This window comes from Equus quagga, chromosome 12 (genome assembly GCF_021613505.1).
Source record: "Equus quagga isolate Etosha38 chromosome 12, UCLA_HA_Equagga_1.0, whole genome shotgun sequence".
NCBI lineage: Eukaryota > Metazoa > Chordata > Mammalia > Perissodactyla > Equidae > Equus > Equus quagga.
Genome location: NC_060278.1, coordinates 68,827,978 through 68,843,706, shown reverse-complemented (window position 1 = coordinate 68,843,706; position 15,729 = coordinate 68,827,978). Strand labels below are relative to the sequence as shown.

The window sequence follows — 15,729 nt, the reverse complement described above, 5'->3', positions numbered from 1 at the left end:
GACACTAGTGCTTTAAAACAGATCATTTTCAAGTATTGCATATATATGTATAATACAGAAGAATCTGGGACCCAAAATTACACAGGGTTTCTCTTCCACCCACAGTGAGAGCTGGAATGGTAAGAACATTATCTGTCCTTCCTGAGACCTGGCCCATCACAGAGGTGCTTGTCTTATTTAATGAGAAAACTGAATGGGAGGAGAGTTAGAAGTGGGGTGAAGGAACCAGTTTGTTTTAAATACAGACTTTGCATTATGTCCTAATAGCCAGAGATTGATTTTTTAAGCTTGCAATCAATGGCTGAAACATAAAAGTGTTCCTTGCCTCATCAGAATAAGGAGACCCTTTATAAACTTTTCTCCCATAGCAGTTTTCATTCTGATATTAACTGAAGGAAAAAAGACAATAATTTAAAAAGACAGCACCTCTGATGATAGTTAAATGGATATTTACCCTACAGAAATAAACTTGGACCAAAACAAACCGTGGGGCTCTAGACTCATGACAACAACAAAAAAATCAAATTGTGAGTGAAATCCTGATCTTACAGTTGATTTCCATTTAGTATTAAGGTATTTTGCTCACTTGAGAAGAGGTATTCCCTGGAACCTGTCAAGGACCCTTAATGCTTAATAAATGATCCACAGAGAAACAAAGAACCATGAGCATCCTTGATTTGATGGTTTAAGGGAATAGTTTATGTGGGGTTCTTCTATGAAACTCCTCTGATCTTAGTTTGGTGATGAGTAAATTTTATGGAGCCATGCTATCTCTGGTAATCCAACTAAGCAAACTAGTCTATAATTTCAAGTTGAGTCACTTTTACTTTGGACTATTATTCATTGGTAGATGGTAGGTGGGGGAAGAATATAAAATATATACGCTAGGCCAGTGTGCTGTCCAATAGAACTTTATATCATGATGGAAATATTCTATATCTGCTGTCCAGTAAGGCAGCCAGTAGTCACCCATGGCTGCTAAGCACTTGAAATATGGCTGGTGTGAATGAAGAACTGAATTTTTAATTTTATGGCTACCTGTGGTTACTGGCTACCATATTGGGCGGCACAACTCAACAGTCATATAGGTCTATATTAGTTATTTTTATAAGCATGAAGAATATTAGAATTAATTATTTCCCAGTTGTATGTATTTGATTTTTTCTATGGAGGAAGAGAATAATAAAGTATTATGAACTGTTATTTGTATAAGTTTGTAATTTTTTAAGAAAGGACTTCAGAAACAAGGCAGAAAGTAAGTAGAGCAATTACTAATTCCAAATAATTCAAATAGAATCAAACTTTATAGGCTTGGTCAAATCAATGCTAAACACCCCTGTTAAAATTATTATTCAAGTGATTTATCTAATTTGCTTTTCACTTGTCAAATAAGTTGTTTTAAATCTTAATTGTTTTTCATTATAAAATTAATGCATGTTCATGTGCATGTAATACATATAACAAATTCAGATAATCCCCAGGTGTATAAACTGAAAAGGAGATGTCCACCCCACTTACCCACCAAAATTCCTATTCCCCAAAGATAATTGGTATTAAAAGTTTATAGAATCTTTTCTGACTTGTTTATTTGAGCACATTTAGAAACCAAAAGATTTTTCAGGTTAAAATGATGACTTTGAGTCCCTTTTAGGCAAAAGCAGTGTGGGAATTCACATTACTGCAGCAAATGTCAGGTTCTGCAACATCAAGTGTGAGTTAACTGGAGATTGAGGCTATACTTAGGGATCATAACAGCCAAAAAATATTGGGAAATGAAAAAGAGGGTTTTTTGAGGGAGTATGATCAGAAGAAAAATCTTGGAATGATGTTGAAAGAGATTTATGTAAAGGACTATGGAAGTTAAAACGTAGAACTTTTTACAGAAGAAAATTTGAAGTATGGAAAGATTATTTTTAACAATACTTAAGGCTGGAGAGTGATGTCAGCATCATGGCAGAGTGAACTTGCCTGGGAGACTCTCCCCTCCAACATACGACAAAAAGGGGCATCCACACTCCAACAGAGGACATCCTAACACAACACAAAAACGTCGGAGAGACACACAGCCATACAACGGAGGCCGGAGAGGCTGGAACCCCCCTCAGAGGAGCTGCAATGGAATAAGAGAGAACGTCACCCCCTCCCCTAAAGACTGCAATCTGCAACCACAGGAGGTTTTGTGAGAGAAGGAACAGGGGAGGGGACGTTCGTTCGAAGGAACATCAAGGACCACTGAGGGCCTGTGCAGCCTACATGGAAGACCTCTACTGGGGTGAGGACTTTCATAGGGGGTGACCTCGTCAAGCCAACACCCCAGGAGACCAGATAGCAAGAGCAGAGTGAGAAAGCCCAGAGAGCATGGAGGAGACACCTGCCCCGCCCCTGCTCCACTGCCTGGGATCTCGGCTGAAGGCAGAGGGCTCAGAATACATGGATCTTGACCCACACCCAGTGGCAATAGGCGGTAACTGCAACCAAATAATATCAGGATGTGTAAGATCCAACCCATCTCCTCTAGCAATATCAAACACTATATCAAATCTCCAGACCAGAGAGAAAATGAGAAGTACCCAGAATTCAGTCCTGAGGACACACAAATTTGTAATATAACTGACAATGAATTCAAAATAGCTATCATCAAAAAACTCAATGAGGTAAAAAGAGTATGTAGAGAAACAAGTTCAGTAGCTACTTCACAAAAGAGATTGAAAGTATAAAGAAGAATCAATCAGAGATAATAGAGATGAAAAATACAATGGAAGAGATAAAACAAAATAAAGATTTCCTGAATGCTTGTGTGGACATCATAGAGGAGTGTATCACCATAATTGAAGACAGACATGTTGAAATGCTCCAGACAGAGGAGGAGAGAGAACTAAGACTAAAGAGAAATGAATACAGTCTCCAAGAAATATCCAACTCAATTAGGAAATGGAACATAAGAATTATAGGTATTAGAGAAGGAGAGTGGAGCAGAAAGCATGTTCAAAGAAATAATAGCAGAGAACTTCCAAAACCTAGGGAAAGAGAGGGAAATCTGTGTCAGTGAGGCTTCCAGATCTCCTAGATATGTCAGTGTAAAAAGACCTACTGCAAGGCATATAGTAGTAAAACAGGCAAAAATGAATGACAAAGAAAGAATACTCAGGGCAGCTAGGCAGAAGGAAACAACTACAAAGGAACCCCTATCAGGCTTTCAGCAGATTTCTCTGCAGAAACCTTAGAAGCTAGGAGAGAATGTAATGACATGTTGAAATCTTTAAGAGACAAAAATTTTCAGCCAACAATACTCTATCCAGTAAAAATACCCTTCAGATATGAGGGAGAAATAAAACTTTCCCAGACAAGCAAAAGCTAATGGAGTTCGTAGCCACAAGACCCACCCCACCTTACGGGAAATCCTCAAGAAGGCCCTGATACCAGAAAAAAAGGGGGAGAAACGGGTCACAACAGAGTGAGGAGATAAATGGGTAGACAATCAGAATAGAGCAAATACTCAAGTATAGCATTAAGCTAAAGGGAAGGAAACACCAAAAACAAAGATAATCCTGTCATTTTAACCACAAACTCATAACACAAGATAGCACAAGATGTGAGAAAAACAACTTAGGAGTGGAGGAGGAAAGGGACTGAATCGGGTTAGACTAAGGAATTAAGAGGCCATCAGAAAATTGACTATCTTCTACATGAGATTCTGAATACAAACCTCAGGGTAAGCGCTAAACATAAAAGCAGAACAGAGACACAATAAACAAGGAAAAAACAAAGAAACATCATAAAGAACTACATAATTCAGTCGGTAGACCAAAACACGCAGGACGAGAAACAAAGGAAATTCAGGAAAATGAGTGATAAAATGACAAAATTGAGCCGTCATACATCAGTCATCATCCTAGACGTGAATGGATTGAATTCTCCAATAAAAAGACACAGAGTGGCAAGATGGATTAAAGAATAAGACTCAACAATATGCTGCCTCCAGGAAACAAAGCTCCAATGACAAACACAGGCTCAGAGTGAAGGGATGGAAGACGATACTCCAAGCTAATGGCAAGCAAAAGAAGGCAGGTGTCACAATACTTATATCAGACAAAGTAGACCTCAAGATAAGACAGATAAAGAGAGACAAAGAGGGGCAGTATATAATGATCAAAGGGACACTCCATCAAGAAGAAATAACTTAGAAATATCTATGCACCCAACACAGGAGCACCAAAGTTCATAAAGCTACTATTAACAAACCTAAAAGAAGATATTAATAATACCACAATAATAGTAGGGGACCTCAACACTCCACACATCAATGTATAGATCATCCAGACAAAAAATCACCAAGGAAACAGTTAAATGAAGAGCTAGACCAGATGGACTTAAAAGACACATACAGAACGTTCCATCCAAAAACAGCAGAATACACATTCTTCTCAAGTGCACACGGAACATTCTCAAGGATAGACCATATGTTGGGAAAGAAAGCAAGCCTCAATAAATTTAAGAAAATTGAAATAATAACAAGTATCTTTTCCAATCACCGTGCTAGAAAACTAGAAATTAATTACAAGAGAAAAGCTGAGAAAGGGACAAAGATGTGGAGACTAAACAACATGCTACTGAACAATCAATGGATCACTGAAGAAATTAAAGGAGAAATCAAAAAATATCTGGAGACAAATGAAAATGATAGCATGCCATACCAACTCATATGGGATGCAGCAAAAGCCATATTAAGAGGGAAATTCATTGCAATACCTTAAGGCACACCTTAACAAACAAGAATAATCCCAAATAAGCAATCTCAAATTACACCTAACTGAATTAGAAAAACAATGACAAAGCTGAAAGTCAGCAGAAGGAGAGAAATAATAAAAATCAGGGCAGATATAAATGCTATTGAAACAAAAAGGGCAATAGAAAGCATCAGTGAAACAAAGAGCTGGTTTTTTGAGATGATAAATAAAATTGACAAACTCTTAGCCAGACCTACAAAGAAAAACAGAGAGAAAGCTTAGATAAGCAAAATTAGAAATGAAAGAGGAGAAATAACAACAGACACCACAGAAATACAATGGATTATAAGAGAACACTATGAAAAACTATCTATCAACAAAATGGATAATCTAGAGGAAATGGATAAATTCGTAGACTCTTACAACCTCCCAAAGCTGAATCAAGAAGAAACAGATAATCTGAATAGACCAGTCACCAGGAAAGATATTGAAACAGTAATCAAAAGCATCCCAGAGAATAAAACTCCAGGACCAGATGGCTTCCCTGGGGAATTCTACCAAACTTTCAGAGACGATTTAATACCTATCCTTCTCAAGCTATTCCAAAAAATTAGGGAAGATCGAAGGCTTCCTAACATTCTATGAGGCCAACATCACTCTGATACAAAAGTCAGACAAGGACAACACAAAAAAGGAAAACTACAGGTCAACATCACTGATGAACATAGATGCAAAAATCCTCAAGAAAATTTTGGCAACCTGAATTCAGCAATACATCAAAAGGATCATCCATCATGATCAAGTGGGATTTATACTAGGGACACAGGGATGGTTCAACATCTGCAAATCAATCAATGTGATACACCACATCAACAAATTGAGCAATAAAAACCACATGATCACCTCAATAGATGCAGAGAAAGCATTTGACAAGATCCAACAGCCATTTATGATAAAAACTCTTAACAAAATAGGGATAGAAGGAAATTACTCCAACAAAATAAAGGCCATATGCAAGCCCACAGCCAACATCATACTTAATGGGCAAAAACTGAACGCCATCCCTCTGAGAAAAGGAACGAGACGAGGATGCCCACTATAACCAGTCTTATTCAACACAGTAGAGGGGATTTGGCCAGAGCAATTAGGCAAGAGAAAGGAATAAAAGGAATCCAAATAGGGAGTGAAGAGGTGAAACTCTAGCTGTTTGCAGACGACATGATCTTATATATAGAAAACCCCAAAGAATCCATCAGAAAACTAATAGAAATATTTTACAACTACATTAAAGTTGCAGGGTACAAAATCAACTTACAAAAATCAGTTTCTTTTCTATAATAACGAACTTAGAGAAGAGAACTCAAGAATACAATTCCATTTACAACTGCAACTAAAAGAATAAAGTAACTAGGAACAAATTTAACCAAGAAGGTGAAGGACTTACACAATGGAAACTATAAGATATTACTGAAAAAAATTGATAATGACATAAAGAGATGGAAAGAGATTCCATGCACATGGATTGGAAGAATAAACATAGTCCATACCACCCAAAGCTATCTACAGATTCAATGCAATCCCAATCAGAATCCCAATGACATTCTTCATGGAAATAGAACAAAGAATCCTAAAATTCATATGGGGCAACCAAAGACCCCAAATTGCTAAGGCAATCCTGAGCAAAAAGAATAAAGCTGGAGGCATCACAATCCCTGACTTCAAAATGTACTACAAAGCCATAGTGATCAAAACGGCATGGTACTGGTACAAAAACAGGCACACAGATCAATGAAACAGAACTGAAAGCCCAGAAATAAGACTGCACATCTACGGACAGCTAATTTTTGACAAAAGTGCCAAGAACATGTAATGGAGAAAAGATAGTCTCTTCAATAAATGGTGTTGGGAAAACTGGACAGCCACATGCAAAAGAATGAAGATAGACCATTACCTCATGCCATACACAAAAATAAACTCAAAATGGATCAAAGACTTGAAGATAAGTCCTGAAACCATAAAACTCCTGGAAGATAATATACATAGTACACTCCTTGACATCAAAATAAAAAGGATCTTTTCCAACACCATGTCTTCTCAGACAAGGGAAACAAAAGAAAAAATAAACAAGTGGGAGTTCATCAGACTAAAGAGCTTCTGCAAGGCAAAAGAAACTAGAATCAAACCAAAGAGACAACCCACCAATTGGAAGAAAATATTTGCAAATCATATATCTGAGAAGGGGTAAATCTCCATAATACATAAGGAACTCACACAACTGAAAAACAAAAAAAGTAACAGCCCGATCAAAAAACAGGCAGAGGATATGAACAGACATTTCTCCAAAGAAGATACACAGATGGCCAATAAACACATGAAAAGATGTTCAACATCACTAATTATCAGGGAAAAGCAAATCAAAACTACACTAAGATACCACCTTACACCTGTTAAAATCGCTATAATCACTAAGACTAAAAATAACAAATCTTGGAGAGGGTGTGGAGAGAAGGAAACCCTCATACGCTGCTGGTGGGAATGCAAACTGGTGCAGCCACTATGGAAAACATTACGGAGATTCCTCAAAACCTAAAACTAGAAATACCATAGGACCCAGCTATCCCACTACTGGGTATCTACCCAAACAACTTGAAATCAACAATCCAAAGTGACATATACTCCCCTATGTTCATTGCAGCACTATTCACTACAGCCAAGGCATGCAAACAATCCAAGTGCCCATCAACTGATGATTGGATAAAGAAGATGTGGTATATATACAATGGAATACTACTCAGCCATTAAAAAAAGACTAATTCATCCCATTTGCAACAACATGGAAGGACCTGGAGGGAATTATGCTTAGCTAAATAAGCCAGACTGAGAAAGACAAACACCAGATGATTTCACTCATATGTGGAATATGAACAAACACATGGACAAAGAGAACAGTTCAGTGCTCACCAAGGGAAGGGGGGTGGGAGATGGAACTTAACTTGACCTGCTTATGTGCCCAGTAATGATATGATAATAGATTTTGTTGCTCTACCCCTACATTGGGATGTAAAATAGCAGAAATCCTCCTGACTATGCTGGTACTTTCAGCAGAGCCTTTACCACACTAATCAGTTCATGAAACTCTGTGTTCTGAAAGTGGCCACGGTCAGTGAATCTGTACAATTTGGCTTCCAACCTATCAGCCACTTCTTGTTGCTCCTTCCAGGGAAGGAAAGGATCGTCAGTGGAGCCAAACTGCACAATGTGAGAGCAGTTGGCTTTGATCTTCTCCCACTGCCAGGGGCGGTTGAAGTATCCTGTGGGGGAAAACAATAGAACCTATCATTGTTCTTGGATAATTTCTGTTGTAGCCATTGTAAAGTATCTGGTGAAGACCATAGCAGAGACATAAAGAATCAGATCCTGAGTGTAAGTTAGATGCCCTTTTTTAGTTTTCAAATCTGTAGGCCTTGAGATCATAGGTACTTGTGAAGGGAAAGTATATGGCTCAAATAAAAGCAGGGCTCTAGGGTTCAATTCTAGACGATGGATTAGAAAGTCATCTACCACCCCTGAAAGTGCCTAACTTATATCCAAAGATAGGTGGTAAATATTCCTCGTATGCCATTAGATTTTTTTTTAGCCTATCCAAAAGACAGTACTGTTATAATCTGAACTAGCAACCCCATGACTAGAGGAAGGGCTTTTCTGGGGTTTCTGCTTTTAAACTTACCACTTGCACGCTCATTTTCATCCCCCAAGTCTGATGTGTATGCAGACACTAATACAATAGCATATACTCGATGTGTTTCTGCATACCTAGAGAGAGAGAAAGTATGTCAGCTAATATTTAATGTTAAATCTGATCATCAAAAAGTCAATAAACCACCTGAACACTCGTTTGATTTAGCTTACAGAAAGCGTGTGTTAAATATGCTGTTGAAGTTAATATGAAAAATAGCAATGAAAGTGCAGAACTACAAGCCCAATGGTTAATCAGTTAACCTTGGCTACTTAATGAGTTTGTACTCATTTTTTAAGGCACAATAGTCCCCCCTTATCCATGGTTTCACTTTCCATGGTTTCAGTTACCAGCAATCAACCATGGTCCAAAAATATTAAATGAAAAATTCCAGAAGTAAACAATTCATAAGTTTTAAATTGTGCGCTGTTCTGAGTAGCACGGTGAAATCTCATGCCGTCCCGCTCTGTCCCACTTGAGACGTGAATCATCGCTTTGTCCAGCATATCCATGCTGTATACATTACCTGCCCATTGGTTACTTAGTAGCCATCTTGGTTATCATATTGACTGTCTCAGTACTGCAGTGATTGTGTTCACATAACCCTTACTTTACTTAATAATGGCCCCAAAGTGCAAGAGTAGTAATGCTGGCAATTCGGATATGCCAGAGAGAAGCCGTAAAGTGCTTCCTGTAAGTGAAAAGGTGAACGTTCTCAACTTAATGAAGAAAGAAAAAGAAATCATATGCTGAGGTTGCTAAGATCTATGGTAAGAGTGAATCTTCTATCTGTGAAATTGTGAAGAAGGCAAAAGAAATTCGTGCTAGTGTTGCTGTCACACCTCAAATATGTATGTATAGAACAAAACATAGTATATCTAGGGTTTGGTACTATCTGGGGTTTCACGCATCCACTGGGGGGCTTGGAACATATCTCCTGAGGATAAGGGGGACTACTGTAGTCCAAACCTTCTGTAATCCTTTCCAAATAAACATGAAAAGTGTAAACAGGGGCAGGCATGGTGATGTAGTGGTTAAGTTCATGCACTCCACTTCAGCAGCCTGGGGTTCGCAGGTTCAGATCCTGGGCACAGACCTACATACCACTCATCAAGCCATGCTGTGGTGGCATCCCACATACAAAATACAGGAAGACTGGCACAGATGTTAGCTCATCAACAATCTTCCTCAAGCAAAACAAAAAAGAGGGAGATTGGCAACAGATGTTAGCTCAGGGCCAATCTTCCTCACCAAAAAAAAAAAGTGTAAACATTCTCTTTGATGTGTGCATTAATCTATCTTCAGTATGTATCAGCATTACTTGACTGGTCAACATGTAGATTCTCAGGCTCAGTCCCAGAGCAGTTGATTCAGAGGGTTGGGATTGAGGCCCAGGAATCTGCATGTTAAGGCATGTTACCTCCCCCAACCCAGGTGACTAACACGAGTGGTCTGTGGACCATTTTTTAAGAAACACTGTACCATACCAGAAATGTACCTCTTTTACCACACACTCCACATTGCGCTTTTTATCTGTTTGTGTTCTATTATATCTGTCTCCCCTAATAAACTGTCAGCTCCTTAAGGTCAGGTCTGAACCCTCTCGATCTTTGTGACCCTGGTGCCCACGACAGCGCCCGGCAAGTAGACACTCACTATTTGCAGACAGGTCTCTTACTCTGCAAAGCCCAGGCTGAGGAAAGATGTGGAATGGTAATAGTTTCAAGAGGCCTTTGTGCCAGGAAAGATTTAGGGTTGGTATTTTGTTCCTGGGCCTAAACATTTTTCCTCAACCTTTTGTTTTGAAAAATTTCAAATCTATAGAAAAGTTAGAACAACAAGCACCTAGATCCATTAATTTTGCTGCATTTCACCCCTAAATACTTCAGCATGTATCCCCTAAGAAGAAGGCATTCGTTCTCTTATGTAACCACAGTGCCCTTATTACACCTAACAAATTTAACATTGAGAGTAATATCTGTATTCATTTTTCCCCAATTGTACCAAAAATATTCTTTAAAACTGCTTTTTGGGCCGGCCCGGTGGCACAGCATTTAAGTGCACACGTTCCGCTTTGGCAGCCCGGGGTTCACCAGTTCAGATCCCGGGTGTGGACATGGCACCGCTTGGCAAGCCATGCTGCGGTAGGCGTTCCATGTATAAAGTAGAGGAAGATGAACACGGATATTAGCTCAGGGCCAGTCTTCCTCAGCAAAAAGAGGAGGATTGGCAGTGCATGTCAGCTCAGGGCTAATCTTACTCAAAAAAAAAAATGCTTTTCAATACTAGACCCAGTCAAAGCTCGTGCATTGCATTTGGTTTTCATGACTCTTTAAACACTCTAAAGTGTTTTGTTTTAAATGACATTGACTTTTTTTTTTAAGTTTAGGCCAGTTGTCTTGTACATTATCCCCTAAACTGAATGTTTCCTCAAGATTAGACTGAGGTTAAACATTTTGGGCAAGAATACTACATAGGTCATGTGTGTCCTTCCCACTCTATCACATCAGAGGCTCACCATGCCAGTTGTCCCACTACTGATGAGATTAAGTTTGATTACTTAATGTGATATCCATCAGCTCCCTCTATTGTAAAGACACGATTTCCCCTGGTGATTAATAAGTAGGCTGTGGGTGGTCCTCTGTGACTGTGTCATTATCCCATTCCCCTACAATCTTACAACCCATGGTTATGGCATCTTTCTCTTTGTCTACCTTAGCTTTAGAAGTTAATTCTTAGAAAGTTGCTGACAATCCTGCAATAAGTTTCAGGGGTCTCTAAAAGAAGGCACATCTTGGGGCCAGCCCTGTGGCCGAGTGGTTAAGTTCACACGCTCTTCTTCGGCAGCCCAGGGTTTCGCTGGTTCAGATCCTAGGTGTGGACATGGCACCGTTTGAAAGGCAACACTGAGGCGGCATCCCACATGCTACAACTAGAAGGACCCACAACTAAAATATACAACTATGTACTGAGGGGACTTGGGGAGAAAAAGCAGGGAAAAAAAAAGGCGGCACATCTTATTAGCCAATAGCCTGAGAAAAATTCAGTTGGCCTTGAGTTGGTACAGATTTTGTCATAAAGGGATTTCTTCGTTTTCCCAGACAACGCCTGGTACCTTTTAAACACTATGACTGTACCATAATTTGGGAGCTCTACATTGGAAAGCATTATTATTCTCATAGCTTCGATTAATGTGGCTGAAAGGTTATGGAATGTGGCTAGAGTCTCTGACATGCAGTTTATGTGACAGCCTAAGCAACTGCTTGGGACAATAAGCTACACAAATAAAAACTATAATCCTTTGTCATCCAGCCTAGCAAATCTGGAATAAACCCAACCCTAAAAGGCTTATTCGGCCAGCTAAGTCCCTACTCCCTAGGTCTTATAAGCCTAAAGGGAAAGCCATAATGTTCTATAGAGAGCATCAGGGATGTGCCCATGAATCCTAAGGACCAGAGGGCAGGAGGGAGGGCGTAACAGCCTGCCTCTCCAACAAGTGTTTATTGAGCACCTACCATATGCCAGACACTCTTCTAGACACTGGAGCTTCAGTGTCAGAGTGAGCAAAGTCCCACCCTCAGGAGGCTTGCATTCTATTGGCAGGAGACAGACAAGCAATAAACAGGATGTCAGATGGTGGAAGTGCTACACATAATAAGGGGGATAATAAGATATAAAGGGGATAGGAGGGTGTGGGGTGAGGTTGCTGTTTCATACAGAGTAATCACAGAAGGCCTCGCTGAAAGGGGACATTTGAGCAGAGACTGAAAGAGGAGGAGAAAGCCATGCAGGCATCTAGGGACAGAGGGTCCCAGGTAGAACAATGGCAGCACAGGCCTAAGGTAGGCACGTGCCTGGCTTGTTAAGGAAAGGCAATGAGGTCTGTGAACCAGGCTGGGGGCTGTGACAGGGAGACAGTAGAGAGGACATTCAGCTAGTGGGGGCCTTGAAGGCTGAGGAGTTTTTCTGAGAGTGGCAGGAAGCCGCTGCTGAGGTTTAAAACCACATGTTTTAAAAGAATCACCATATCCTAGTAAGAGCAAAAAAATTTTTTAATCTAACCAAACCAGGAAGGAATTAGGACAGATTATGTTACCACTTTTGAGGTCAGCACTATTTCCTCTGCAGTTGAAATTAAGACATACACAAGCTATTTCCCAAGCAAGCTTGGCTGGAGCCCACACAAAGGTGACACTTCAGCTAGGATCGCACCTCATGGCTGCGATGGCCCCGGAACTGTGGCCTATGATGATGGTCTTCTCATCACAGTGCAGCTCCGTCTCCATGAAGGGCAGCCAGATACTCTCTCGAGCTGTAACTAAGGTTCAGGGGTAAAGAAAGAGTGTCATTTGATAGGGACAGTCTTAATCTAATGCTGCCCTGTCTTTCTAACATGACTACTCAGCAGTTCACAACTTCTAAAACTGCAGGACCACAATGGGAGGTGGGGCTATTTTAATAGAGCCAAAGGTTTATGTGTTGCTGTTTTGAAAGACTCATATCCATAGTTTTGTTTTTATTTTTTAGCATGTTCTTGTAAGAAAATACTGAGGAACTTATAAAATATAACTCTGAAGATTTAACATAAACTTTCCCACTTAAAAAGAAAACGACGATATTCTATCTCAAATTCACGAACATATGTATTTTTTCTTTCCAAAACTGAAATTCCCGAGACAAGTCACAGGCATACTCAAAACAGAAGTGGCAATGTAACATTTTTAAATATTAGGATCTCATACAGATGCCATAAAGTTTCATCATATCTCTGCTTAAATGAAACACACATAAGTTTTGCCTGAAAATATTTGTCAACTTATAGAAGGGAAAATCAAGTTGCTTGCAAAGTTAAAAATTAAACTTAGCCAAGCCCAGGTGCGTTTCTTGACCTTTTCTAGAATTTTCTATAATGTTTTTTGGTTTACACTCTCCTCCTCAAACTACTTGCCATTCACTCTTAGGTACATACTGTATTCCCTTTGGCTTCTCTACTATGATTTTCCTCTTCTCTACCAGGAAAATGGCAAGATCAAAACCCAACAAGATGAGACTATTTAAAAACACATTTAAACTTACTTGGGTCAGGCATGTTTTTAGCCAAACACTGGAAACCAGGTATCTATGATATGAGGGGGAAAAAAAGTTATAATAAAGAGCTTAATTACAACTAATACTTTGCTAATAAGAAATGAGACACCTGATATGATCTTTAGCAATTCAATAAGTATTTGCTTATATTATGAAAAGAAGTGAGTTAAGCGCTACAGGATTACATATGAATATACAATCCTTCCTCATAAACTCCATCTGTCTGTAGTTCTACTAGCTAGCCAGCTGTGTGGATGTCTATAGAGAGAGACCTGTATGTGCATTTGTGCATCCGTATTTATCAGTGTAGGCATCTATGTATAGAAGAGGGCATGAGTGAAAGCATTCTAGACAGACCTGGAGCCAAACAGACTGTGTGCTGGGGAGAGGGTAAAACATGGTACTGACATGTGGTACAGAAAGTTGGAAATCCCCCACTCTTGGACAGCTCCAGCCCTGACCTTTTGGTTTGCAGCTCTGGCCATGGTTTTCAGCCACAATCCTGGAATTTTGTTCTAGAAACCTACTCTACACTAGCTCTAGAGGATGGCAACCCAGGAAGCAGTCTTACTGTCTGGTTATGGAAGAAGGTTAAAAAAAAAATCAAGATGCACAAGACAACCAACAGCAGGATACTATTTTTATAACGCTCACAAAGAAGCCAAATCAAACATATTGTTTAAAGGATACATACAAAGTTTGCAAAAGTACTTTAATTTTAAAAGGGGGAGCAAATGAAAAAAATTTCAGGATGTCAGGGAAATGAGATGGGGGATATACAGGTGGCTTCAAAAATATTGGTAATGTTCTAGATTTTAGTTTGGTGATGGATTTGCAGGTATTCATTACGTTATGCTTCATAATTTACATATGTGTTATATATATCCTTTGTATATACTAATATTACACACTGATTTTTTTGTTGTTTAATTTGAGGCAGAGAGCAAAGAAGACAGATGTAAAATTAGCTGGGAAGTCCCAAATCTGAACCGGCGGCAGATACAGGGAGGGTGAGGGGGCTCAGTCTCTGCAGTTCTAAGAGGTGGTGCCTTGTACTCCAGTGACTGAGCCCGCAGAGAAGCCCTCCACGCGGTTTAACCAACCAAAATTCTGACCGCTAGTTTAAGACAGGGCAGCAGGGGAGAGGAATGAAAACACGCAGGGTTTGCTGAAGGTGGGTAGGGGGAAGACACCCGTTCAAACTTCAGTCCTCCGTCCCCTCCATCCCCTCCAGCTCCCGGCAGACTTCCCAGCACAGCGAGACGTGTCTCTGACCTGCTCCAGCTCCTTCTTCACCCAGCCGTACCAGCCGTGGGTGGCCACATCCCCGCCTCCGTTCCCGGGAACAATCACTGCCTTGCTAGAAGCCATGAGTGCACACGTGCCAGTGTCCCTCAGCACCAAGTCCTGCAGTGCTCAAAGTCCAAGACCCAAATCGCAGGGAAGCCTGCACTGTGGCATTCTGGGAAGTGTAGTTCTAGGGCGCCAATAGGGCAATTCCTTTACTCTTTGGCCTTCCTTACAGCCGAGGGCAGCCAAAAACAAAACTTGCGAGTTTCCACCAAATATAAATCACCTTTTACTTGCCTCTTACTAGTGCTCCCATTTTCCACCCCTTATTTAGGATAGGATAGACTGTGACATGCCCAGAATGTATCTCTTTCCTAAAATTACTGATATTTCTATAGGAAAGTGTGTTTTTAGTTCCAAACATGCAGAACACAAACTATTAGTTGAGAACTCCTTAAATACATATTATTTTTCTTTCTGGTTTCAAAACAGTTCTTAGTAGAATAGTCAATATCAGCTTTGGTTGTTAATTTTCATTGCTTTAAAAATGCTGTCATTATGAAAGATATCACTGTTGGTGTAGGGCACATGAATAACATTCATACTTAAGCCAATTTAGAGACTGGGAAAACTGAGGTACCAAAGAAATGGTTAACCTATTATGAATGGCAGTCCTGAAATTTTAGGAACTGGTCATACCTTACGGATATATCCAAACCTGATTGAATTGAGGTGGGCAGAAGTGTGCATATGTGATTACAAATAGAAATGAACAGGAAAGTGCTTCTTATTCTTTGCCTTTCCCATGGACTTACTGTGAACATCAGGTGTGTATTAGCAGCTGACGTTGAGAAACACTCTTAGGCATTTCATTTTTTGGACAGGCAC

General features: G+C 39.8%; 1 protein-coding gene across 1 annotated transcript; it reads right to left on the bottom strand.

Moving 5' to 3' along the window:
• Positions 1–7,633: 7,633 nt before the first annotated feature.
• Positions 7,634–14,955, bottom strand: RBBP9 (RB binding protein 9, serine hydrolase). The gene is made up of 5 exons (XM_046679756.1): positions 14,827–14,955; positions 13,540–13,582; positions 12,676–12,781; positions 8,455–8,540; positions 7,634–8,038 (listed from the first exon to the last, which is right to left on the bottom strand). Exons 1-5 carry the CDS (start codon positions 14,920–14,922, stop codon positions 7,812–7,814), a joined length of 558 nt encoding a protein of 185 aa, XP_046535712.1. The 5' UTR covers positions 14,923–14,955; the 3' UTR covers positions 7,634–7,811.
• Positions 14,956–15,729: the final 774 nt, after the last annotated feature.

What these genes read in the sequence shown, in the direction of transcription:
- RBBP9 (XM_046679756.1), bottom strand. Translation starts at nt 14,922, where the DNA reads ATGGCTTCTAGCAAGGCAGTGATTGTTCCCGGGAACGGAGGCGGGGAT. An exon ending in TGAAGAAGGAGCTGGAGCAG is followed by an intron (nt 13,583 to 14,826) that starts GTCAGAGACACG and finishes CTCATATCATAG; the next exon opens with ATACCTGGTTTCCAGTGTTT. An exon ending in TAAAAACATGCCTGACCCAA is followed by an intron (nt 12,782 to 13,539) that starts GTAAGTTTAAAT and finishes CCTGAACCTTAG; the next exon opens with TTACAGCTCGAGAGAGTATC.